The 23,969-nt window shown below is 53.0% G+C and overlaps 9 protein-coding genes across 9 annotated transcripts; all 9 read right to left on the minus strand.

The window, feature by feature from the left end:
* Positions 1-1,533: 1,533 nt before the first annotated feature.
* J4E83_001056 (uncharacterized protein) lies at positions 1,534-1,737 on the minus strand (the record flags this gene model as incomplete). The annotated part of the gene is made up of 1 exon (XM_049328013.1): positions 1,534-1,737. The coding sequence occupies one exon, from the start codon at positions 1,735-1,737 to the stop codon at positions 1,534-1,536; it is 204 nt and encodes a 67-aa protein (XP_049192531.1).
* A 1,633-nt stretch (positions 1,738-3,370) lies between these two features.
* J4E83_001057 (uncharacterized protein) lies at positions 3,371-4,707 on the minus strand (the record flags this gene model as incomplete). Its single annotated transcript, XM_049328014.1, has 3 exons — positions 3,371-3,858; positions 3,913-4,559; positions 4,610-4,707. 3 exons carry the CDS (start codon positions 4,705-4,707, stop codon positions 3,371-3,373), a joined length of 1,233 nt encoding a protein of 410 aa, XP_049192532.1.
* Positions 4,708-6,744: 2,037 nt separating this feature from the next.
* Positions 6,745-8,522, minus strand: J4E83_001058 (uncharacterized protein; the record flags this gene model as incomplete). The annotated part of the gene is made up of 2 exons (XM_049328015.1): positions 6,745-7,658; positions 7,706-8,522. 2 exons carry the CDS (start codon positions 8,520-8,522, stop codon positions 6,745-6,747), a joined length of 1,731 nt encoding a protein of 576 aa, XP_049192533.1.
* Positions 8,523-10,405: 1,883 nt separating this feature from the next.
* On the minus strand, positions 10,406-11,126 carry ERG1 (Squalene epoxidase; the record flags this gene model as incomplete). Its single annotated transcript, XM_049328016.1, has 2 exons — positions 10,406-10,500; positions 10,571-11,126. 2 exons carry the CDS (start codon positions 11,124-11,126, stop codon positions 10,406-10,408), a joined length of 651 nt encoding a protein of 216 aa, XP_049192534.1.
* Positions 11,127-11,855: 729 nt separating this feature from the next.
* On the minus strand, positions 11,856-13,244 carry J4E83_001060 (uncharacterized protein; the record flags this gene model as incomplete). The annotated part of the gene is made up of 1 exon (XM_049328017.1): positions 11,856-13,244. The coding sequence occupies one exon, from the start codon at positions 13,242-13,244 to the stop codon at positions 11,856-11,858; it is 1,389 nt and encodes a 462-aa protein (XP_049192535.1).
* A 1,024-nt stretch (positions 13,245-14,268) lies between these two features.
* J4E83_001061 (uncharacterized protein) lies at positions 14,269-15,153 on the minus strand (the record flags this gene model as incomplete). The annotated part of the gene is made up of 2 exons (XM_049328018.1): positions 14,269-14,704; positions 14,750-15,153. 2 exons carry the CDS (start codon positions 15,151-15,153, stop codon positions 14,269-14,271), a joined length of 840 nt encoding a protein of 279 aa, XP_049192536.1.
* Positions 15,154-16,847: 1,694 nt separating this feature from the next.
* IDI1 (isopentenyl-diphosphate delta-isomerase idi1) lies at positions 16,848-17,752 on the minus strand (the record flags this gene model as incomplete). The annotated part of the gene is made up of 3 exons (XM_049328019.1): positions 16,848-17,080; positions 17,136-17,474; positions 17,527-17,752. The coding sequence occupies 3 exons, from the start codon at positions 17,750-17,752 to the stop codon at positions 16,848-16,850; spliced, it is 798 nt and encodes a 265-aa protein (XP_049192537.1).
* Positions 17,753-18,179: 427 nt separating this feature from the next.
* On the minus strand, positions 18,180-19,847 carry LYS1 (Saccharopine dehydrogenase; the record flags this gene model as incomplete). The annotated part of the gene is made up of 4 exons (XM_049328020.1): positions 18,180-19,289; positions 19,345-19,415; positions 19,475-19,573; positions 19,676-19,847. 4 exons carry the CDS (start codon positions 19,845-19,847, stop codon positions 18,180-18,182), a joined length of 1,452 nt encoding a protein of 483 aa, XP_049192538.1.
* Positions 19,848-21,095: 1,248 nt separating this feature from the next.
* On the minus strand, positions 21,096-22,577 carry J4E83_001064 (uncharacterized protein; the record flags this gene model as incomplete). Its single annotated transcript, XM_049328021.1, has 3 exons — positions 21,096-22,124; positions 22,174-22,437; positions 22,485-22,577. The coding sequence occupies 3 exons, from the start codon at positions 22,575-22,577 to the stop codon at positions 21,096-21,098; spliced, it is 1,386 nt and encodes a 461-aa protein (XP_049192539.1).
* Between the last annotated feature and the right edge of the window lie 1,392 nt (positions 22,578-23,969).

The raw sequence follows: 23,969 nt of genomic DNA on the forward strand, positions 1-23,969 counted from the left end.
CAGCATCGACAACGAACATTCGTTTGCCTCACATAACGTCTCCCATATTGCCCAAGTTCTTCCGCGACCCACTAGCCATGCAAGGCGGTATCTTCTTTCCCGCGCCGCGGTACCATCAGTATCTCACACGACTAACCATCTACTTCAAGGTATCCATACGCGACTTGGCTTTTCCAGACCCGGAAAAGGGCGATTGGGGAGATGCACCTCGGGCAGACTTGGACATGAATCAGTACATTCGCCCGCCTTGCGATAATACCGCCACCACATCCGCAGATATGGGAAAGATCCAACAGGCGATCCAACATGAAGTGTTTCGTGTGTATGAGGAGATGAAAAGGCTCTGGTTAGAAAACAAAGGTAGGTGGGCAGGTAAAGTGACAATGCCAGCAAGGTCCACGGCAACGGATGACTTGGAATTTTGGATTGAGCTTACGGCTGGTGAACACGTCACTCACGAAGGATAACATGGGGAGTGGAGACGAACACGGGGAGTTGATCTGTCATATGACTATGCATACACCTCACACAAGAAAAAATCTGAACAGGTCTAGAGCCTACATCAACTCCAAGTCACCTGTCTTGTAGGGTTTTGAGTTGATGTAGGCTGCAGGCCTGTTTAGTTTTTTTTGGTTGACGTGCATGAAAGGGCTGGTGGCCGTGGAAAAGGAAGCACTTGTTCTTCCAAGTTGTCCTGATTCAGCCAAAAGCTCGTTCTGGATGAGTGTACTACCTGTTTCCCACCTACGTTGATTGCAAGTATTGTGAACATCCCTAGAGTACATTAAGCCCTTATTGATAATGATGTAGGAAGGTATCCTTGGATGCTGTCAACGTATTGTCATCTGTTGGCTCGGCACCACTGCTACTCTTCCCCGTCATCGTGATGCACATAATACACGACACGTCTCACATGCACACCGGAAATAGTGATATGCAAGAAAGAGAATATCATTTCTACTTGCTTTTACTGTCCCAAAGTCAATGCATGCAGAGCACACACACACGCACACCGCAATTCACAATTCACATCCTCATGCAGCATAGAAAAGATCAAGTGACCAAAAGTACCACAAAAAATTAGTTAATAGACATTAAGTAACCAAGACTACCGATCGATCCATCCCAATCCCCACGCCAAGCCAACGCGTGCCTGCCTGCCCTGTCCATCTCCGATCGGCACCTCCCCAAGCTTCCTTCCAACTCCAGCCAAGCCAAAGGATCCTCTCCTTGCTTGCCGTGTTCCCCACACGCCAACTCCACGCAATGTGAAAGTTTTCTCCGGTGGCATCTCGGCACCAACGGCACCGATTGTCGTCATTTCGGAAGAAAGGTTGCGATTGCAGTGAGGGTAATGGGGGCGATGATGTCAGTCCTCCCTGAGTTTGACTCGTGGGGGATTCGAGGCTGCGACTAGGCTGCTTGGCAACGACGTCCGCTGCTAGCTAGTTCCGCCTTGCTGGACTGCCAGACCAGTGCAAGGCTTGCCGTCATTTCTTCGTCTTTCGTGCGTCGCCTTGGTGTATGAGCTTATTACTCGTCGGTGTCGTCGACGCTCTCCATGCTTGGCGATGGTGACGAGTCGCGGACGTATCGTGAAGAGAGGGTTGGGCTCGCGATGGGCTGCTGGGCAATGGAGATTTGGCCCTCGGCTTCGACGTCCTCGATGGGGATCCTGAGCATCTGTCCGCCAACGAGGTTGGGGACGTAGACGTATTGAGTTGCGGGCGAAGACATGGTTGTTGGTAGGATGGGTTGCATGCGAGGTGTATGATTGTAGTCGTAAAGTGGTAGTGTCTGATAGACTAGAGTAGATGATAGTTTGAAGTATTTGGTATCTGGGGGTCTGATACAGGAAATCTGCGATGTTGTGTTTCTCCCTTCATGTGGGGATACCGCCTGCCTATATACTGTCGCAGAATCCCACGGCTCACCTGAGAATGCCATTGCTCATGCGGCATCCCAAACCCCAACTCCACCCATGCACCCACCCAGGCCACCAACCCAAAACCCTATCCCCGACACCCAAGCATCGCATGGCCCACCCGTCACTCCCGCAGCCAATTATAGCACGCTATCACACAAGGGTGCCTTAACGCCAGCTCCGCCGTGTCAGCCCAAGACGCTGATTCGGCCTACGATATGCGCAACGCGTGGCAAGTCTCCCCGAGCAGCTTACCATGCCGCTCCGTTGTGTCCGACGAGCGGCGATAAGTGGTCTATACGTGCGTCGACAAGGAAGCCCCGCACCAATTTCCTCTCCGCCAGCCGGCCAAGCAGCGCGTAGGCGGCGCTACTAGTAGTTAGCCAGACGAAGTCGCCTTGCCCGCGGGGTCTAGACCATGCGATGGTTATCGTTGTGTAATTCTAGGCAGGCGCATGATGCATGGTGTTGAAGTGGAGGGTGATAAGGAATTAGGTATTGTGAGGGACGCTGAGTTTCGGAAGATCGGCGTTTACACATCTCGCGATTATTCACTTTTTAGAGTTTAACAATTATGTCCGGCCGGTGACTAAGGTCGCGTTCGGGACTTGCATAGCACCGACAGTGTAATATTGACCGAGTGCCTCGACAGTCGATGTTTGCAGCGATCGTAAACATGCGGACGACCATGGTGTGTGCACGGTTTGCGATGACGGCTGGTGGTGTTTTCCCGTTGAACGCCCTCGGCTGGGCAATCCTGGGCGCTTCCGAGAATGCAGCCGAGAGCTTCTGTATGGTTCTGCGTCGTTCTGTTGAACCGTGGCACTCGGCTAGAACGACTCACTACACATTTTGCCTCTGGGAAGAAACCATCAGCGTTGGACAAAGTAGTTCACGATAACGAGTGTGCACTAAGCAAATGCACGACTTGGCAGTCCTCCAAGGGGGTGGAACATGGTACTAACTCCGGTTCCGCAGGCTCTGATGGCTCTGGAGCGTTCGGACGAGGGCACCATAGCTTTGTAATGAAACGTCACTCCTATGGAGGAGGGCTATCCACTGTCGCAGCCAGCAATGAGGGCGGGAATCCTTGGATCCAAGCAATCCCGCTCAACGCCAACTGTCCAATACGAGGTCACATGGTAAGTGCACCAAGGCTACTAGACGAAGCCAGAACGCGCCAACGCACCCCAGATCCCGAACGGCCTGGATTATCCAGTCCCCATGGTCCACATGGTCAGCGGCGTAAAGAGGATAGCTTGTGCATCTCGTGTGGTGAGCCCCGATCTCGTTAAGGTTGTAGAGCCCGATTTCATAGACAGCTGGGTCAATTCACGCTTGTAGAACAGTTCGCAATTCGAAAGGGTATCATGCTATATTACAACGACAACGCTCCAGTAACCTTACGCCACGCTCAATGAACACCATGGTATCCAACATTAAACATTAAGGCCTGATCTTGCCAGCCTCCGGGTTTCCCCTGTTGTCCTGCCAACCCCATGCCAACCTCTCCATGGTCTTGTCTTCATCCTTTCCTGGCCACAAGACTTGTCCGAGGTATACGGCACGAATGCAGAAAGCTGCCGTGAAAAACCACATGATGACCAGTAGGATGGTCAATGCGCTTGCGACACCGTTGATAGCTTCGCTGTGTAACACTTTCCCAGCTTGTATCGTTGCAAGCGTAAGTCCTGCATTCGGGAAAATGAATGCCCACCAGTTTAGCGAGAACGACATCCTACGTGATCCCACTATGACGGCGATTGTTGTTATGATGAAGAACCAGTATGCGAACAGTATGATAAAGAGACCCGACATGATGCCAATGATGCGTACGATTTCGCCGTCTGGGACTACGGTGTTCGTAAAGTAGTTTTCGGCAACGAGCGACGGCGCTTGGTTTGCAAGGGAGAGGAGTCCGGCAGCAGTGTAACCTATTGCTGTTAGAATCTTCAATGGAAGTATAGATCTATCGGGTATGGACTTACCTGCTGGACCAACGGAAACGTACATTCCTGGTCGCGTGGTGGGAGAGGGCAGAGAACTCGTCATCAGGCGCTGCATGTAGAGCCCATAGAGCAGGAAGGAGACGACCCACGCGAGCCCCTGGAAGAATATCGCCCCGATGAATATCTTCCAGCTGGGGTTCTCAGGTTGGGCAGGAAGTATAGTGCCAGCCAGCGTGCCTACAACCAGCAAAGGGTATATTGGGAAGATCCAAGCCGGAACAGCATCGCCAACGTTGAGACGCTCGAGACGGAAGAAGAGTGAGTACTGGATGATGCCAACAAGGAAGGCTGCGGCACAGTACATCCAATACGTAATCTCAAGCGCTTTGGTGAGCCATGTCCCGGTCGATGGGTTGCCGTAGATGTACGTGCAGTTGAGTATCAGGGCGACGGAGACCCAGTACGTGCCGAAGAAAAGGCCTTCTACTGGATGATGTAGCGATCCGAGGAGCTTCCGAGGGACGAGCAAGAACCGCGCGAACATGCATAGGTTGAAGATGGCGAAAAGTACGAGGTCGAAGATGAAGACGACCTTTCCGATGGTCTGTAGGCCAGTGAATTTGTTCGGGGTGTTCCCGAGAACGACAGCTAGCGCTCCTGTCGACATGGTGCATGCGAACCATGGCCTGCGGTATTGTTAGCTTGCTGTCTGGATGCTTCCGGCGCGTCGACATACCATGTGAAATGTACGATGCGATCACGCAGCCCGACCTCCGCTGGTGGCTTCTCATCCTCGCTCTCGTACGTGGTGTGGTTTCTATCGCGGAATCGCATTTTGGTGATAGCTGAAGCACGCGACTAGGCGTTGAAAAGGCTGGGGGCATGCTTCGGGTAGTCATTCCAGGATTCCTGCCATGACACCTTCTTCCCAAACATTGCGGAAAGAGTGCCGGACGCATTTCGTCATACAGGTAATTAGTGGCGATCCTGGCATCTATGCGCCTAATGAGAGAACGACGGGCAGCCCCGTAGTTAGATCTCGGGAATTCGGCACGCAAGCGTCAAGCAGAAAATGTGAGGTTGAGGCTGGGCGCACAGATAGCCGTGACGTCACGGATCCTTGTGACCGGCCTCGGCGCATCGAACACGCGTATCTATGCCAGTTCTTGCTCAGTCTGAAAAGATTTGAAGGGGACGATATGAATCGGATGCCTCACGAAGATCGAGACGTGGAATTCCCAAAGCCTGCAGACGCCATGTGAGGGTGACTTTACTGGTGTTGTGCGGCACGGTCGCCCGTCTCCATCATCCTGCCGGAGATTCGATGAACGTCGCCATATCCGAAAAACCATGGCATCGCGATTCCCATGTCTGTTGTCTCACTTACACAACGGTCAGCATCACGAGCCAAGAGTCATACGGTCTTACCATCGAGTAAAGTCATGTCATAGTACAATGTGGTCTTCCAAATTTGAGTAACCATAATGATAACTAATTCTTAACTGCTTCTATAGAAACAGAGCGTGATACCTATCATTCACACAACTAGCCTGCAATTTCTTTTTTTCCGCTCACAAATATCCCGCGCTAGTGGGCCTGATCATGCACTGATCACAACGTACAAGATGGACGAATGTGCTGGAAGTGTGGAAGGAGCATTCAGCTACCGATCGGAGTACATCGCCCATGGCATAGACCCTCTAAAGCGCAATACGTCGTTCGGGACTTGATCGTGTGTCCACGTACGAGGCTGATAGCGCCAACGTCAAAGGAAGTAGTAACCTTGGAATCAAAGCACATTTAGATGTTAGGGATACATCTCTCCATCACCTTACACAAGAGATGTTTTAGATAAGCCTGAGGCCTACGTTAGACCAACAACATGCACGTAGAAAGACGTAGCGTCGATGTAGGCTGTAGGCCATTGACTACCTAGGTAATGAGCAATTCCCTTGAAGAGGATGCCAGCACGACAAAGGCTGCTCTCGAATATGGTATTCGCTTACGACTAAGACGATAGCTTCGCATTGTTTGAGCCGGCTCTACCAACAGCAAGTTTCGCGCGCATTCAGATATTAATCCATGTCTTTGCAGTCCTTTGACCAAACCGCAGCTACCTAGGCACCTTCACACGTCCTTCTTTCACACCAAACCAACTATAAATACACCACCCATGAGATTCCCGAAACTATGCAGGCACCTCGGCCTGCATAAAACAAAGCTGTTGTACGCTGCCTCTGGCAATCCCTTGCCCCGAGCTTACCGAGAAAAGTCAAAACGCAGGGCGTCCCACGATGCTCGCCACCAACGCGCGCCAGAAGCGGGCGCGGCAACGGTACCTGCTGCAGCCTCCGATCCCGACCCCGCGGTAAGGCAGGAAGCCTGAAAAGCTTAGTTACCTCCATCTCCACCTACGTCTCATAGCGATCTCACACTAGGTGTTGCAATACAAGTACGACTTATTTGTCTGTTCGGAAGCTGTATGCCCGTTTGCAAGGAACAATGATCATGAAAGGGTATCAGGTATGAGATTGCAGTTCTAGAAATCTAGAATCTAGCTATCAGGGTACAGCGTGTGCTGGCTTTGATGCAATAGAAACCGTGTATATACACTCCAGGCGCCGTCATCGCGCCTATATATCCTGTTCCAAAAAAAAAAAAAAAAGTCTTTGTGTCGCGTGTCATTAATGATCCCGTCCGCGTGACCGATTAATCCAAATCCCAGATGAAGCAATGAGGCGGAATATCCTGACCATGAATGATGCAGATGAAAAGCCTGCTATCGCAAGAAGAACGCCGTCATAATGCATATGCAATTCCATGATGCTTGGGTTGATTGACAAAGGAAAATATGGCTCGCTACACCTGCCGTTACGCGGCGATGAAAGCCGCCATCATGGCCAACAGACCACTTACTATGGCGTAGTTGGCCCCGCCGGTCGGGGTCGAAGCGGCATTACTCTTCTTCGCCTGTGTGCCGTCTGGTTTGAGGACGGCGTTGGTGCCAATCTGGGAGCCAATGTTTGCTACTGCAGCTTGGCTGTCGCGGACGGGAACAGAGATCCTGCCGTTGCCGTCGGCCTTGGTAGTTGTGACGGTGTTGTCTGTGACTGAAGACGCGCCGGTAATGTCGTCGTACTTCATGCCATTCCATGTGATGTCTGTCTGCGACTCTGCGCCAGGACCTGTGAGGTAAGAGATGAAGACATCCTTGTTGGCGTGTGCAGAGCCCAGGTTGAGGTTGAACGTGAAGCTGCCCTTGTCGGATGAAGACGCATTGGCTTGTTTAGCGTTGATCATAGTGATGGACTGCAGATGGTCGTTTGCGTAGGCGGCGTACGCACGGATGCGACCGTCGTACGCAGCACCTACGTTGCTGGTAGAGAGAGCTGCAATCTGCGTGGTTCCGTTGCCGTTGCCGACAATCTGTGCGACGGCGGCATGGGCGTAGTACTGCGGTCGTACGAACGAGGTTTCACGACCGTACATGGGGATGGGCTGCCAGGCACTGGCGTTGGAGTTGTCGGTCATGTGCATCTGGACCGAAGAGATACCAATGGAGGCTGCGTAGAGGAAGAAGTTGAGCGTCCAAAGGGAAGCACCGAGGGTATCACTGACGCCGGGCATGCCTATTGGCCCAACGGAGCTCATCTCGCGCAGCACGTAGGGGTGGTCTGTCTTGAGGGCGATTCCGACCTGCTTCTCCCAGTACTTGAATTGGGTGTTGGTGGCATCGAGGTCCATGAGATCGTCGAGAGTGAGGGGGGTGGGGGTCACTCCGATGACTGCAGCATGTTAGTACAGCATGTGGAATAGGGAGAAGGGAACATACAGTAGAAGTAGTCGTGCTGGTTCCAGGTGGCCAGGAAGTTATCGCCGTTCCTACCCTCCATGATGCCATCGTCGACGAGTTGCGCAATCTCAAAGGTCGTCCCGATGGTGGAGGCGGTCGCAGGAGACTCAAAGAAGGATGACGGCAGGTTGGCAGCCTTGAGCACGCGCTCGTACACGACCTCGGCGCGGTCCAACCATTGGGAAGTGTATGTCTTTCCGTCCCAAGGCGCAGAGCGGAACGAGTTCTGGAGCCACAGGTCGGGCTCGTTGCCAATCTCGAACGAGTAGAGTTTGACGTTCTTCATGCCGTCGACGGCGGCTTGCGCCAGTGCGGTGATCTTATCCTCGTAGTCGTCGTCCATGTAGGCCATGTTGAGTCCGAAGGTGACGGGCGTGTCCTTGGGAAAGCGCTCGAGCGCGGCGAAGTAGTTGGGTCCAATGATCATGGAGTCGGCCGCAATGGCACCCTGTGCCGTCGAGTCCGGGTTGGAGGTCCAGCCATAGTTTGTGTTGCTCGACTCAAAGACCATGTAGTCCTGCGTATTTCCTCCCAGGCGAATGTGCGGCGGCGCGCCCGAGTAGTCTGCGAGGTTCTGGAGCAGCTTGACGGTGAATTGGTTGGGCTCCTCCTTGCCGGTGAAGGAAAAGAGGTTCGAGGGCTCGATACCGAAGCCGGCATACGAGGGGTCGAGGTAGTCGGAGGCGCCATCGGGCGGGCTGTTCCCTAGCGATATGGAGATGGACTGGGCGAGGGCAATGCGCACGGCGGGTAGCGAGAGTAGGGCTAGGCTGCGGGCAGATAACGAGGGCAACATGGCGGCAGAGGGGAGCCCGAGCGGAGCAAGCGAATGCAAAGAGTAAAGAAACAGCGGAAAGTAAAGTCAACTAGCAATCAGGAAAAGCGAGCGCAGGGGAGGTTATCACAGGAAACGAGAGCGAGCGACATGCAGGACATGCAGCCAGGGTCGATGATGAGTGGACGGCGGCGGCAGCGTGTCAACGCTTTCAGACATGCGTCACTAACTGGGCCAAAAGTGGCGCCGGCCCGAGCGACACCAGAGGACGCGCCAGACCACCAGACTCAACAACACATGACATCACGAGCCGCCGCCCTCCCGGACGCTGCGACACCAAGCAGCCCCGTCTGAGACGCCCGACCTCAAACGCTGCAGTGGGTCGCTGGCCATGGCTGCTGGCACGGCATCCCACGCTGCTCGCTCGTCCACCCAGCAGCGTTGCGCGTTGTGCTGGGAAAAGAGGATTTACGCGTCAGCTCTTCCGAGCAAGTGTCCGTTTCTAATTGTGGTGGCTGCCTCAGATCTGCACCCACGCCAATCTGAGCGGCTACCGAACCCTTAGCCACGAATGATCCGCCGCAGGAGGCTCAATAAGCCTTGTTTCGCCATGGCTCCGAATCCGCATCATGATCCTTCCTCGATCCTGTGCCGTCTTACCCTCGAGCCAGGCCTCGTCATGGCCCTCCACCTCGATCAAGGGAAAGACGTGGATCCTCGCGGCAGCTTGACCACCTTGGAGCGCGCGGCACGCCTCCTACGCACTTCACGCCCCTACGCACTCGACGCCCCGACGCACTGCGTCTGGGTAATCGTATTTCGATAATTGCACCCGTGTTCCGTCCACAGCCACAGCCCAACCCCTGCACCCGTTCGCTGCCTCCATATTGGCCCGTTGAGACGACGGCTCTTCCAAACCGGAATGCTTGATTTATTGCCCAGCCTCTTCCAGCTCTCCACCCCAGCCCCTTCGTCACAGCCGTACAATGATGCTTTCACCTACGTCTTTCATCTGTCGCGCTGGAGAAAAGCTTTTCGATAGCACGTGTGCTAGCCCAAAGTTTGACACAACTAGCATCGTCTGCCATCATCTAGCTCTCTGCACCTCCTATAATAGCATCGGGTCTCGAGCAGGTCTACCGGCCAGTCTCGTCCACCGTTGCCCACCACCTCTTGGCTCCAGCCGCCGCATCCCGAAACCTCAGCCCAAATTGACGCCATACTCGGTGTACACTTGCAGCTGGCAGAACGGATATCGCGGTCTTTGTCAACGTAAGCCCATGCCAATCAGGATGCTCACAACACACATGTCGGGGTAGACGTCGCTTGCGACGACGGTCAAAACTCCCCGCGCTGGGCAGTGTCTCTCCACCCTTGCACACACAGCACACTACTGGAATACGGCATCCTAGCTACAACTACTAGATGACTATTATACGCACTCCATGCAGGGAATTCAACACCGCCCTTCTGATCAAGGAACTTGGTTGCATGGTCTGATCCAAAGTGCCGTAGTTCCGACACGGCATTGATCGGGATGACGTACAGAGAGCACTGACAGTGAAGGAACTACATCGTGAATTAAACCTACACAGCTTTACATGTGTCATAGAGCCGCTTAGCTTTGGAGCGTCTAACGTCTGTGCACATTATTACACACTCTCACCTCATACAAGAAAAAAGCTAAACAGGACTGAAGTCTACGTTGACGTTGGGTCACTTACTTAATATGTTTTCAATCCGATGTAGGCTCGATGGTGTTCGGATTATTCCTTGAATGAGGTGCTGTCGCACGAGCATGCTGACGTGTTCCAACATCCAAGTAGAATGAGTATGAACAATGATTCAATCTTACAAGAAACGTGAACTCTACTACGAACTCTCGTCTCTCAAAGTTTCCCTCCTCACAACTTGCCCATCATCAAGTTTCCAATCATCTCCCGCCCAGTAACCACGGTAGTCCTCCACAATGTTGGGAAATCCAACGTACTCGAAAAGGCTGTTATCCACCAGTTAGTCTTGAACTGAACAGCAAACTGAAGTCAGAGTGGTAAAGGAGAGAGACTTACTATCAGCATACCCAAACCCAAGCATAGGCGGGATCCATCCCCTCGCATACTCCAGCGCAAAGCATTCACCCTCCATCTTGTACTGCTTCACATCGCCCCTAGTAAGATGATGCACACTCCCCTGAGGATACCTCTCAGCCCCATAAACGCCCTTTCCAGGCGCATAAGCCACCTGCTCACCCTTGAGAATATGGAAGTAGTCATCCGCGGTATGCCGTCCCGTATGACCCTCCGTGCCGATCGCAGTACCAAAAACAATCAGATACTCAGTAATAGACGCGTGGATAATGTACATGGCGCCCATGGCACCGCCTGCGTTGTTGAAGATCCATTCTTCGTCGAGGTTGATGTGGGGCCCGTGGATTGCTGAGAGGGAAGTGACGATGTGTGAGACGACGGAAGCTGTGTCGTTTCCGTGTAGGGCAATGGCTTCTTGAGAGAGGGTGTGTAGGCCGGAAGGCGTGAAGATGTAGAATTTCTCCAGGTGCGAGTCTAGTGTGTACATCAAGGTGGTTAGGACACCGAGGATGGCGCCGAGGGCGAGGAGGAGGCGCATTTTGGCGTTGTTGTCACCTTCTATGGGAACGTATTAACACAAGAAGTAGAAACCGAAGGAGTGACCAGGTCCGATTACGAACCGCTTGCGAAAGGGATGTGTTTGGCTTTTTCGGTTGGTACTCTGCACTTTGCGAGGATCGTGAGGTTTTTCTTCATTATCAAGACGCACGTGCCAGCCGGAATAGGAGAAGTCCGAGACCCCGGATCGCCAGCTCATCCAAGAAGGAGGAGGGTGGGCTGTTGTTTGCTGAAAGGCTTCCGTCTTCCGTCTTCCGAACGGGTATAATCAAATTTTGGCACCCTGGAAGCTACATCGATGTTAGGTCAACTACTTCGCCTGTTTTCATCTTAATGTAGTCATTGTAAAGGGGTATATGAATATTTCTACAAGCAGAAAGCTGTCTACAGATCGATTACCTCCTCTTCCACCCCCATCATTACCCTTTGAAATGATACGAAATGTGCGATAAATGACCATGCCGTGACCTTTTGCCATCCCAGACAACGCCCCAGCCCATGCAGAACGTCGTGAATCTCATGCTATACGCCATTACATAACCAATATACCACAACACCGTGTGTACGAAGAAGGACTATCTTTCGCATTACCACCCCATAGAAGAAAAACCCTGAACAGGCCCGGAGCCTACATCGACTTTGGGTCACCTACTTCACATGTGTTCATGTGGATGTATGCTCCAGGCCTGTTCAGCTTCGCAGGTTGGTGTTACCACCCCCCGATGAAGGTGATGAAGCCATCGACCATGTCAATCCAATCCTGGCCATTGAGTGTACCAGCTTGCCTCTTCTCCCACAGCACATTCACCATCCTGCCCAAGCGAAGTCTCGCCTGCTCTCCCGCCTCGCTGGTGCCATCGTTCCTAACGAGCTGCACTTTCCCCCCAGCAAACTTCTCACTGAGATCGATCTTGAAGCTCGCGTCGCCGTCTGGCGGGCAGTAGAAGTCCTCTTGCGATGCTTGCGCAGGCCCGATGACACCCGGAGCGAGCTGTACAAGATGCCCGTGAATGAGCATGCTCTGTGTGTGGCTCCGCCTGGGCTTGAACAGCGCGCCGCGCACTGAAAAGCTAACGAGCCGTAAAAGCCCCGCGCCGTCGCCCAGCCGAATGATCCAGTCTCGGAAGGCTTCGTACATCATCTTGAACTCGACTTTTATCACCCAGAGGTTGTAGCTGTAGAAGATGGCGAGCGCTTCGGAGCGGACGAGACGCGACACGGAAGCGAGGGCGTGCTGCATTTGGCCGTCAAAGGTAGAGATGCAGTATACGAGGGGCTTATCGATGACGAGATTCTCGCAGTTTCGGTAGATCTGGTGACGGATCTCGGGCGGGAGGGTGACGAAGGTGAGCGGGTCGTGGGTCGTGTCTTCGGCGGGATGCGTGTGTGTTTCTTGGACAGACGTAACCTGAACATCTTCCATGTGAACAATCTCAGCCTCCTCTTTGTGAGAGGCAATATGTGCAGCCCAATCCTTCTGTACGTCGTTGGACCCATCGAGTTGGACACGGTTCAGGCTGTGATTCCTGGAGTGGGAGGGCGAGAGCGCGTAATCGTCCATGTGCTCATCGTCGTCGGGCCTTTCTTCTGCATACAGTTGCAACCCTTCCAAGCGTGTAGCATCGGGCAGGCTCGACACGCCATAGGGCTGCGAGTGCTCAGGCGTCGATGGGAACGAGGTAGCCTGACTCTCGACGCCATGGCAGTAGTCATGGTCGCTCCCGTCGCCCAGGAGATCCGTATCATCCGAATCGGTGTCTGTGTCGGAGCTGATGTCTATGTCCACGTTAAGTCTGTATCTCGGGATCTTGGGCGGCAGCTGATGCGTGGGCGAGCTGGGCGAAGGCAGCTGGGTCGCGGATCGTTTGCTTGATGTGCGTACGATAGTGCCCTTCTGGGCCATGTTCCTCCCTCTCCGCTGGGAGGCCGCGCTGGCCTCGCTGTTTGAACTCAGCTCCGGCGCGCCGTCACAGTAGCCGCACGCGGGCGTTTGCACGCTAGTATCCAGAGGCTGCAGTTTGGGAGAGCGCGCTTTCATGGCTTCGGCATCGTCGGGGGGCGTCTGGCCCGTGACCGAGTATCGGCGCTGGGTAACCATGGTATATGGTAGTATATGGGCGGGAGCGGGAACGCGAAGGGGGGAACTTGGTGCGAGGGCGAGGGAGTACGTGGTGTTGGGTGGCAGGCTCCAGCAAAACCTCCGGGCGCGGATGTGCTGGCAGGCTGCACGATGACCGTCTGCAGGCCCTCGACGCGTGCAATGGGCAATGGGCGAGGCTTGCGGGGTGCGTTGAGTAGCGCTGCGGATGCGGCCGAGTGGACTGAGAAGCGGATTCGCGAGTGGGCCGACACCACTTTTTTATCGATTACGCTGCTGAGAGGAAGCTAGAGGACAGTCGCTAGTGATCAATCACCACAGACAGGTGCGCGAGAAGACAGAGCTATAGAGTCGGCCTCAGCGGATCATCAGGAGATGAAGGGCGTAGCATGTTTGGCAACTGGGCAACAATGCCGCGTTTCATGACACCGCAATTTGTCGTCAATGCTGCACTGCCCACCCGACGATTATCATGCTCCACCCCAATCTCTCGTCTAACCAATATTCCATATCCCGCAATACTGAAGAACCATGGGTTACGAATCTGGCTTATCACGATATTGCGATCCGCACTCCATGGCGTCATGTCAGCGCATCCTATTTTCACGGCCTGTTGGGTAGGTGAAACGAGTTTTGCTTATGTTGGAACTATCGCTGCGTCTCTCTAGCCTGAGCTTATTTCGGAAGAGCTTCAGCTTGCTCAAGGATTCTGATTCCGCTTCTGATACGATGCGTTGGCAGCTAAATACGTTTGGATCACTCATCACTCTTCGGAAAATCATAGTTGAAGTTGCGGAATACGTTTGGATCACTTGTCGCTCTTCAGAAGATCATGATTGCAGTTGCGGATTACAGCCTTAAATTCCAGACAGAATGAGCGAATAAACTCAACAACTACGGCCTACGTCTCTCCTAAACACGATCCTGTTGAAGAATATCGCAGAATCTCACTACACAAGAACTCATTTTCCCTCGCGACACGCATGTTGAAATGGTGTTATGCCCTCAGTGCCCTGTCAGTCTCCTACAAGCCCCTCTTCTTCTCCATGCTCTGCATGGGTTCCCTGACCATGATGTCCAGCGGGATATTTCTTCCACCCCTCTGGAGGTTGATCTGCCTCGTCTCTTCGAAGCCAAACTTTCTGTAAATCGGAGGGTTCGTGGCGTTACTCGACTCCAAGTAGCATGGCCTGCCTTCGCGGTCCGCAAGCTTCGTTACATGCTCAATGAGTCTACGAGCGTGACCTTTGCCACGGCCACTGGGCCTAGTACCGAGGTAAACAAGGTACCAGGCGTCATGCTCTCGCTCACCAAGCGTGGTGTGCATGGTATCGTGGAGGAGGGGCATGAATTCATCGAAGAAGCGCCGTTTCCCTTCGGCGGAGAGGCGGTAGTTGAGGCGCCACATGCCAGAGCGGAATATGGTCAGATAATCGTCCATGTTCTGGCCGGGTGGCATCCTAGATGCGTGAGCTCACGAAGCCTTCGTTATCTTCAAGACTTACCATAGGGCAACTGCTTCAAAGTCGCCCACCGTAGTCACTAGTCCCTTGAGGATGTGAGCATAGGTTATGTACTCGAGAATCTCAACATGTAGCGCCCACTTTTGCTCCGCAGTCCAGTGCGCACGATCGGGCACGTCAACGAAGTATCTTGCAACATCGTCCTGACCGAAGGCTTCCGCCAGACACTCAGCAGCCTGCTTGTACTCCGCAGCGGTAACGACGCGAACGCCGTCGGTGAGCGGAGGCAGAACAGTAGCGCCAGCAGAAGTTGGCTTCGGCTTCAAGATCCTGAAGCTAGCCGGTACTTCATTGACCCTAATGTTAGCCGACTTCAAGGTTGAAGACTTCGTGTCCACTGTATAATTACAGCTGACTGGCGCAACAGGGGAGAATGTTTTCGCCATGATTGTGGTTTCGACTGTAAGCTTCTACTAGTATTCAGATGGGATCTGCCGCTTCGTTTAATTATAGGGACAGTCGTCGAATTCGCCAGCGTGAGGTGTTCCCCGTAGGGCTTGAACGGGATTCGGCGTGGGTGAGACGTTAGTCACTTGAACTGCGGTATATATAGACGACGACCTTGAGTTCAAACAACACTACTAAATTGTGATTAGTCTAGTCTGGTTGCTACAATGGGTCGTCGTGGGCTGAGCAGGAGCCGTGACCGTCGATTGCCTGCTACATGGTATACCTTTTCTGAGCTTGGATATTTATGTTTTAGCCGGTCGATTTAGATCTCCTGTATGGACTCTAGAGAGCTGCGATCTCGAGACGGTATCGACTCGAGAAGGGTAACGTAAAGAAGTGAAGGCTTGACGTAGATCAACCGACATCAATGTGTGAGGCTGCAGAGGTCCTTTTTGAGTACACGCTTGACAGATACGTCGTAGGGTGTGAGTCCGATGAGGTAGTCTTGCGTCGATAGTAGGCGCCTGTGACTATCGATGTACCAACCTTTGCGTGTCTTGCGTGGATAGTATGCGCCTGGGCCGTCGATGTGCCAATATTTGTGTGTGTGTGGACTGGTGGCAGTTGATGTATGGCTGCTTAGAGTTTGGGCTTTGCTTTTTGACTCGCTGGCAGCTTTGTCACAAGACCAGTGACGGCACTGCAGTACGATGCTTGGCTGATGTCGAGCGGCAGCAGCTGCGTATAGTGAAGGATTGCAAGCACAGCTCGGCTGCAGTAAGATGCGTATGCCGTGGGGGCACAGTGGCTAGTAAGCTGATGTAGTATGGGATGAGGATTGACAAGCTGTGTGTGTCTGTGACGGAGATGAAGATGGGAAGTCGGGACTTTGATATACCTCACCTGCCCGGCTTGATCGGCGTACCAAGCGCCGCCGGGTGGAGGTACAGGTCATGCTTCACATAGCTCAATGCGGGAGCTATCTTCGGACCAACCGCTTAGCCCGTTAAGCATACGAGTTTCGTTATCATTCGCCCTGTGACCTTGACCTTGGTGTCGGGCCGAAGCGGCTCAACGAAGATGTTGCTTTGTTGCTTGCTTGCCAATCGTCTGGCGACACAAGTCACAGCTTGTTTGCGAGTCGCTTGTAGCGAGGATACGTACGTAGCGATAGAGTAGCGCGGTGACATAGGGCGCCTGGGAAGAGGTTGTGGGGTAAACAGGAAGGGTTGAGCTGCACACCTCGGCTGGACCTGCTCACAACGGATAAGCGCAGAAGTGAGACCACCATTAAGGCTACTCTCTCTCACAGCTAATGATAAAGCAAACATCCGGAACTCTTCCGCTATACTGTTATCTGCGTTTTGGCTTGAGCCTACTAGTCAATCAGCTGAAGAATAGCATACGGCGGGGTCAGCATGGATCAACTGTCACGCACTGTCATGGGAAGTCAACGATAGGAGAGGAGCGCGCCTTGATGTCCACACGATAAAGCCATGACGACTCCTGAGCGTGGGGAACAATGCAATGGTCAATGACTGGATTAAATGGCAGTGGTGGTATCTAAAAGGCCGGGCCTGCATGCACGTACCGCCTCACTTTCGGAAATGGGGGCAGGTCTCGGCCAGGTATCTGGGGATCGGTACGCTCGAATAGTGGCGGGGGATTGATGACAACTACTTCGTATGCCTTACATGCGCCGGATCTCTGTCTCGCCCATGTACTTCTCCAGGCCAGAGTCGAGATGGTCCCACCATTCGAACAGCATGCTTTCGCAGATGAGCTTGAACCACGGTGTGAATTTGAGCGACTTGTCTTGGAACATGGTCTTGAGATCCTCCTGAGACACCCATCTGGCATCGCGCGCCTCGTTCGGGTTGACGTTCAGGTCGACGTCGGCTTTCATAAACAATATGTAGTCAACTAGTATATTGTAAGCATTCGTCCCGCATGCCGATGGCCCAGTGGTTCAACTTACTCTCATGCTCGCCCCAGGTGCCATCGCTGGGCGACTTGTAGTGTATCCGTGTAAGGAATTTGAAGTCGTCAATGGGCACCTGTTCGGCCTTGATGCCCAGTTCGTGGTTGAGCTTGCGCACTGCTGCGCGACGCACACCCTGGACAGATTCCTCTAGTCCTACGCCAGTCTCTCCGGGTATGCCCAGCGGGTGCGAACAGCAGGTGTTTGTCCACATGTCCGGGAATGTGATCTTCTCGGTCGCGCGCTGCTGCAGAAGGAGGCGGTTCTGGGAGTCGAAGAGGAAGACGGAAAATGCGCGGTGGAGGAGTCCACGATCAATGTTCTCCATCAAGTGGCCTGGAGCTTGTCAGTCGCTATCCATCGATGAGTCGCGAGCGGAGCCACGTACAGAGTTTCTTGGTCGCACTGCCGATAGGAATATCGTTGTTGTCCAGGACGATGCACACCTCGTCCATCAGCCGTATCTGCTCCTCATCATAGCCTTGCAGCGCACTGTCGCTCGTGGCCGAGTTGTGCGATCCCCCAATGAGTGCCGTGTTGACTTCGGGGAAGAGGCGCAGCACATTCTCCGCCGTGATCTCAGGCTGCTGAGTAACAGTCTCGATAGTGGCCATGGTTGCGAATCGTGACAAGAGCGTAGGCAGAGCAATTGAGGCTTCTGGATTAAGTCCTGACCTCGGGGTATTTTGGAGGGGGCGGTCGGGACGATGAAGAAAGCGTGCACGCGCCCCTTCATGCAGGGTCTCCACCTGGACACCTCCGCGGTCTGGGTCAACTGGCAGGCATGTGGCAAACGGCAACGCGCCAAATTGACAAGGCTGGAGGAGATACTTTTGGCTTGCAAGCGGTTTTGATTCGTTGTCTATCATTTGGCAATGCTTTAGACATTGCCGAAGCCACTGGGCTTTTCGGTCCAGGTATCAAATTCATAAACTTTTCCGTAACCGGAATACAGGCAGATATGCTCAAGAAATACACCCCTGACAGTAGTAAAGGAAACAACCAACTCCAGAAATCCCATATTTACACAGCGTCTTGCGCTTATGCCACAGTGGCGGTCTTGTTCTTCTTGGCAACGGGCACCTCGGCCTGTGCATCTGCGGTAGCATCAAGCTCCCGCTTCTCTGAGACGCCGTTCAGTTCAGCCTCAGCTTCCGCAAACTTCTTCTTCTCCTCCTCTGTCATACCCGGTAGCAGAGGCACCTCCTCCTTGGCGTGCAAGTTGTTGTGGTAGGTACGGATGATCGAGTCGGTGTCGTCAAGAGCGATCTTGCGAATGTCTGCAATGGCCTTGATCTTGGACGTGCACTCCTTGTACTGCGCATCCGTCATCTTCAAGCCAAGCTGCTCAGCACGGCTCTTGATCGCGTTCCATCCGGTAAGCCTGCTGGCAAAGTGTACATATCGGGACATGCCGAAATCTTGCGGGTTGATGATCTCGTATGTGGAAGGGTTGTTGAGAATGGCCTTGGCGTGAATGCCAGCCTTGTGGGTGAAGGCACAGAATCCAGTGATGTAGTTGTTGAACGGAATGTTGACCTCAACAAGGTCGGCAACCAGGTCCTCAACTTCCTTGAGCGCCTTGATGTTGTACTTGCTGGTAACATATTCGCGGTCGGCAACGATCATGCGGGCCATCAGACCTCCGAGGGGAGTGATACCGTTACGCTCACCAATACCAAGTACTGAGGTATCAATGTGCGTGGCACCTGCCTCTAGCGCACAGAAAGCGTTGGCAATGGCGCAACCAGAGTCGTTGTGGAAATGTGTCTCAATGTCGCAGGAAACGACACCGCGCAGAGTTCGTACAAGATCGTACACTTGGCGAGGGGACGCGCAACCAACGGTATCGGCGATACCGACACGGTCTACACCAACCTTATCAACAGCGCTGTAGATAGACAGAAGATCAACCAAGTCCGATCGGAACGAGTCCTCGGAGCTGAATCGGATCTCCTTGCCCTTGCTCTTGACGAACTCAATCACCTCCAGCGCTGTGTTCTTGATGTATGTCATGTCCTTGCCGTGACTGTGCTCGCGGAGGTACGCGGAGGTTCCGATGACGACATCGAGGCCATCAACACCGGTTTCGACGGCGATTCTTGCATCGTCCATGTGGCATCGTACGTGGGTAAGGATCTTGGCTTTCAACTAGCAGGCGTTAGCATGCGTTCTCGCGGCTGAGACATTGCCATAAAGTACGTACTCCGAGCTTGCAAAGCGCCTCACAGTCCCTTCTTGACTGCTCAGAGGCAGCAGGGCTGGTGACTTCGATGTCTGAGTTTGCTGTCAGTCTCTGGAAATTTCACGCCAAGCGCCGGGAAGCGTAGCCTTACAGTCAACACCAAAGTTGTCAAGAGCTCTCGCAATCTTGATCTTAGCTTCGAGATCGAAGTAGGCGTTGGCAAATTGCTCGCCCTCTCTTAGTGTGCTCTCTACACAGATAAAGTCAGCAACGTTTCTATCTTCTCAATACTAAAACTTCGGTCCGCCTGTGTGCGCGTCCGATAGCGCTGGAGATAGGCGTTATGACGTACCAATAATCTTGAACCGGCCGACATTCGACAAAAAGTCACCCACAGGCGCATACGGGCTCTTGTGTGTAGGGTGAGGGTTCTGTCTGGTGGTAACACCTGTGAAGCCTTCCTTGCTGCCATTGGCGCCGTTGGTGCCGTTGGTAGCAGGTGTTTCTTCGGTGGGAGGACACATGTTGGGCGATTGATGTGGAAAATAGGATGTGAGAGGGTTTGTGGAGGATGGGCGGTATTTAATGCTGAGGATTGGTCCAGGTGAGTCAACCTTGGAAGACAAAAATCTGCCGCGAAGAGCGATGACATATGAAAGAGCAGGCTAGCGCAAAGCTACAGACCGGGGCCGATCCCGGCCTTCGCTCGCATGTGGGGTTACCGTCGGGCGCTGACCAACCAGAAGGCTCTGCTTTAATGCACACAAGGCCTCTCATCAATCTGTTCTCTCTCCACAAACCTGGAGATACCATGCCATTGGCGATCCACCTCACCGCCTTCTTAAACAGACGCGGTCAAAGTATTGGCAGCGGACTTGCTGCACGCGACACCAAGACATGCTCAACACCTTCATCCGCCACATGCTATCGAGTTGTGCAGAAACAAAGCAAAAGCAATCATCGTAGTGGATCGCATCGCACAAATCTAGACGAAAACATTTTACTACATGACAAGCATAGATGAGTCTTCGCCAGGATGTCACAACCCCGCTTCTGAGTAAAAGGGCGTGTATGTAGTACGGTACGGGTCGTCCCTTTTCCAATTTCGTGGTGCTACCTTACACTTGCTGCCCAGCGCGCTCCTGCAACACCAAGAATACTCCACCAGCTCCCGTCACCTTATACAAGAGAAAATGTAAAACAAGTCTAGAGCCTACGTTAACGCTAGGTTACTTATCTTGTACGCTTCTATGTTAATGTAGGCTGCGTGCCTGAGGCCTGTTTAGTTCGTCTCTCAGTTAACGTGCCATACAGCTTCTGTACGACTTCTGATCCATCTGAATGCAACTATGAGCAGCACGTCTTATTCTCAACCCGATGAGACGGTCACCTGCTCAAGCTTATGCAGGTACTGCTGCTCGACGTACGGTATCGGGTAAAGGGAGGACCCTGATCCATACTGGTACTCCTCGTTATGCGTGCTAATCCTAGCGACTCTACGGTGGGGCCCTGGTGTGCGCGTCTCTTCTTACCTGTGACCGATGTATTGAATTGACTTCTGCCGTATTCAGACATTCAAGTAGACCGTGAGTAGCGGAAAACGGTCTGAACACAATAACCACTGATATCATGATAGGAACGCAAGAGTGGGAAACAAAAAAACGGTAATTAAGTCACAAACTACATGGTATCACTTTCCCGCCCTGCAACATCATGGTATCTTGAAACAAATTCCAAACGCCGACGTAACTCGTTCATAGGATATAACGACCTCAGATGCTTTGCTCCATCTCCGTAATGTAGAGCTTGATGTGGCTTTCCATCTTAAGATACTCGTCATGAGCAGCGTGCACCTCGTTCTCAATGTTGTCCTTGAGCTCAGCCATCTTCTTCTCCGTCTGTTCGATGCGTACGCGCCTCCTCTCCATTTCCCGTCCTTTCTCCCCTCGCTCTTCAGTCAACTTCGCATGTGTCTCGCGTAACTCCTCCATCCGTTTGCGCGCACGTTCCGCTTCTTCGTCGCCTTTGGTCTTCAGTTTGTTTGTTCGGGCGTTGATGTTGCCGAGTTGTTTTTGTAGTAGTCGTTCTTGTCGTTCAACGTCGCGGACGTTGTTGCTTCGGTCTGCCAATGCATCTCGATGTCTTGATGCCTTTGCCAACTCCTCTTCCTCGCGCGACAAATCGGCTTGTACGTCTGTGAGTAATCGTGTGCACGAAGTAACATCAGTCGCAACTACAGCAAATGAGTCGGTAGATGTCTGCAGGGCACGAGCACGGCGGTCCAGCATGTCGATCTGAGTCTTGTCCCCAGTCAGTCGATCGCTTAAGTCCCGCAGGGAGTCCTCCAACGCAGTGGGGCTCTGTTGTGTGTACGGCTTCAGCTTGATAACCTCGCGCTGCACGTTCTCCTTGTTCTCCACTTTCTGTTGCAGCAGCTTCTTCAACCTATCTTGCTCAGCTTTGGCACGCTCAAGTTTCTCTGCAACCGCTTCTTGACCCCTCTTCAACTCTAGCAGCCTGCTCTTGAGTTCGTTGTTGCGTTTCTCTTTCTCTTGCATCAGCCTTTGTGTCGCCGCGCGGTTGCGCTCGAGCTCAGCCAACTGCATCTCTTTTGCTTGCTTGTCGTCGTATAGCTGCTCGATTCGTAGCTTCGTGCGCTCGGCCTTGTTGAAGTGCTCGTCTATGATTTCGGTTTGAGATTCCCGGAAGCGGATGAAGTTGATCATGTACGAGAAGATCTTGACCAGACGACCGTGCGTGGGCTTGTACAGGTCGTTGAAAGTGAAGTCGTGGATGCCACACTGGAATTGTCAGGACGGGCCGAGAGGCGCGATTGTCAAAGTCACTTACTTCGCGAAGCAACTTCCTCAGGATGACGAAGAAGGCCATCAGATCCCTGGTGTCGCTCGTATAGAGTCTCTCCGCATCGCCACCGCACATGTCTTCCGCCGCAGCGCGCATTGCCGGCGCAACGACCTCGCGCGTCGTGTTCATGAGTAGCTCGGCGAGCCATTCGAAAACTTTCTGGATGATTTGGGGGTTTGGTTTCTGCAAGTCGGAGACGCTGAACTGGATTCCGATATCTGAGATGCATCCTGCAATTTCGTGATCGGGCTGTTTGGTTAGTGATGCGCAAAGTCAGAGGGGGGCTGCGCGCATACCAAGGTCATGAAAGCGTCGTGTTCGTTTGCGGGCGGCGCGCGCTGGTTGTGCTGCGTAGTCCGCGCCATGCTCATGCGCCCATTGTAAGACATGTTGGGTCGTTGTGCGATGGTTTTCGGACGTGGGCTTCTCAGTCGTATCGTCTTGGGCTGTTCGCTATCGTGGGGTGGTGGTGTTCAGGCGGTGGGCAGTGTTTGTTTACAGGGTCCAACGGTTTGTTGGCATGGAAGGAGCGACCTCGGGTGCCGCCCTTCCGGATCCAGTATCGCGCAACAGCGCATCGATCCATAACTCCACACCGACAGCTCACATATTTCTCATCAGTTTGCACAAGATAAGCAACGCGTAGCCGCTATATGCGCTTCTAGCCTGTGGAATGGAAGATATCTGCCGTTCCTATTGCATAAGCCGCAATGCACTCAAATGGTCATGATCAGCCGTGGTCGAAGGCGTGCAACCACAATAGTAATGTGCCTAGATATACACAATACTCCAGACTGTGTTGGAGCAGACGGTAAGTGTTGACTGTACTGTTTCTTGGTCAATGCTCCGCCTTCTTCACAGACTCGAGTTTGATACAGACACAGACTCTCTTGCACATAACAGCGCAAAGAGCAATCGGCGTCAGTTTTGAGCATGTGTCTCGCCAACAGTTTGAATTCAGAAGTCAAGACCGGACTCTAACAATAGCAGATGGCCAGAACAGTACTCGCAAAGGCTGTGTTGGCGATGGTCGAAAGTGAGCATTGTGTCTGGCTGCTTGTAATTTCATAGATGAGTAGAGTAGCAGGACCGAAAGTACTCCCACACCAGAAGAAACAAGACTACCAGAGTGCAAAACTGGCAAGCTATCGGATGGTCCTGCAATCCGAGGTACTCATATCATTCAGGCACGCGAGCTCGCTTCAATTGACGCACTGGAAACGCGGTCGTTAGCTTCCTGGTACCGAGACATCGCTGCGTCTTGCTTGTGAAGTCTAACTCTGGGGCGCAATTTGGCTAATCGAGTTGAAATTCCTGCCATTTTCTGGCAATGCAGACATGACCACTACAGTCAAATCTCACACGCTTAATCGCAGCTGTGGTAGCAAGACAAAGTTTTGCTTGCATCATACGTAGATGCCGTGGGAGACTCCGGCAAGAACAATGTCGCACAGTCAGCTACCCCGCCAACAAGGCCTGACAATAGCATCACTTCATTCAATGAACAGACTAACACCCCAAAGCCTACGTTGACGTTAGGTTACCCACTTTGCATGTTCCCATGTTGATGTAGGCTGCAGCCTTGTTCAATCTTTTCCTTGAAAGAGGTGATGTCTCGGTATCAAGAAGCTCACGACCGCGTTCCCAGCATCAGCTGCGATCTAAAATCGGAAATATCATCCAAACCTTCCGCTCGTGGACGATATAAGGGACCAGATTAGACTTATGATACCGGCCCTACATTCGAAGTTTAATGATTGTTTCGTGCTCGAACGACTCGG

The sequence above is a fragment of the Alternaria metachromatica genome (genome assembly GCF_023757995.1).
Source record: "Alternaria metachromatica strain BMP 0045 chromosome Unknown scaffold_2, whole genome shotgun sequence".
NCBI lineage: Eukaryota > Fungi > Ascomycota > Dothideomycetes > Pleosporales > Pleosporaceae > Alternaria > Alternaria metachromatica.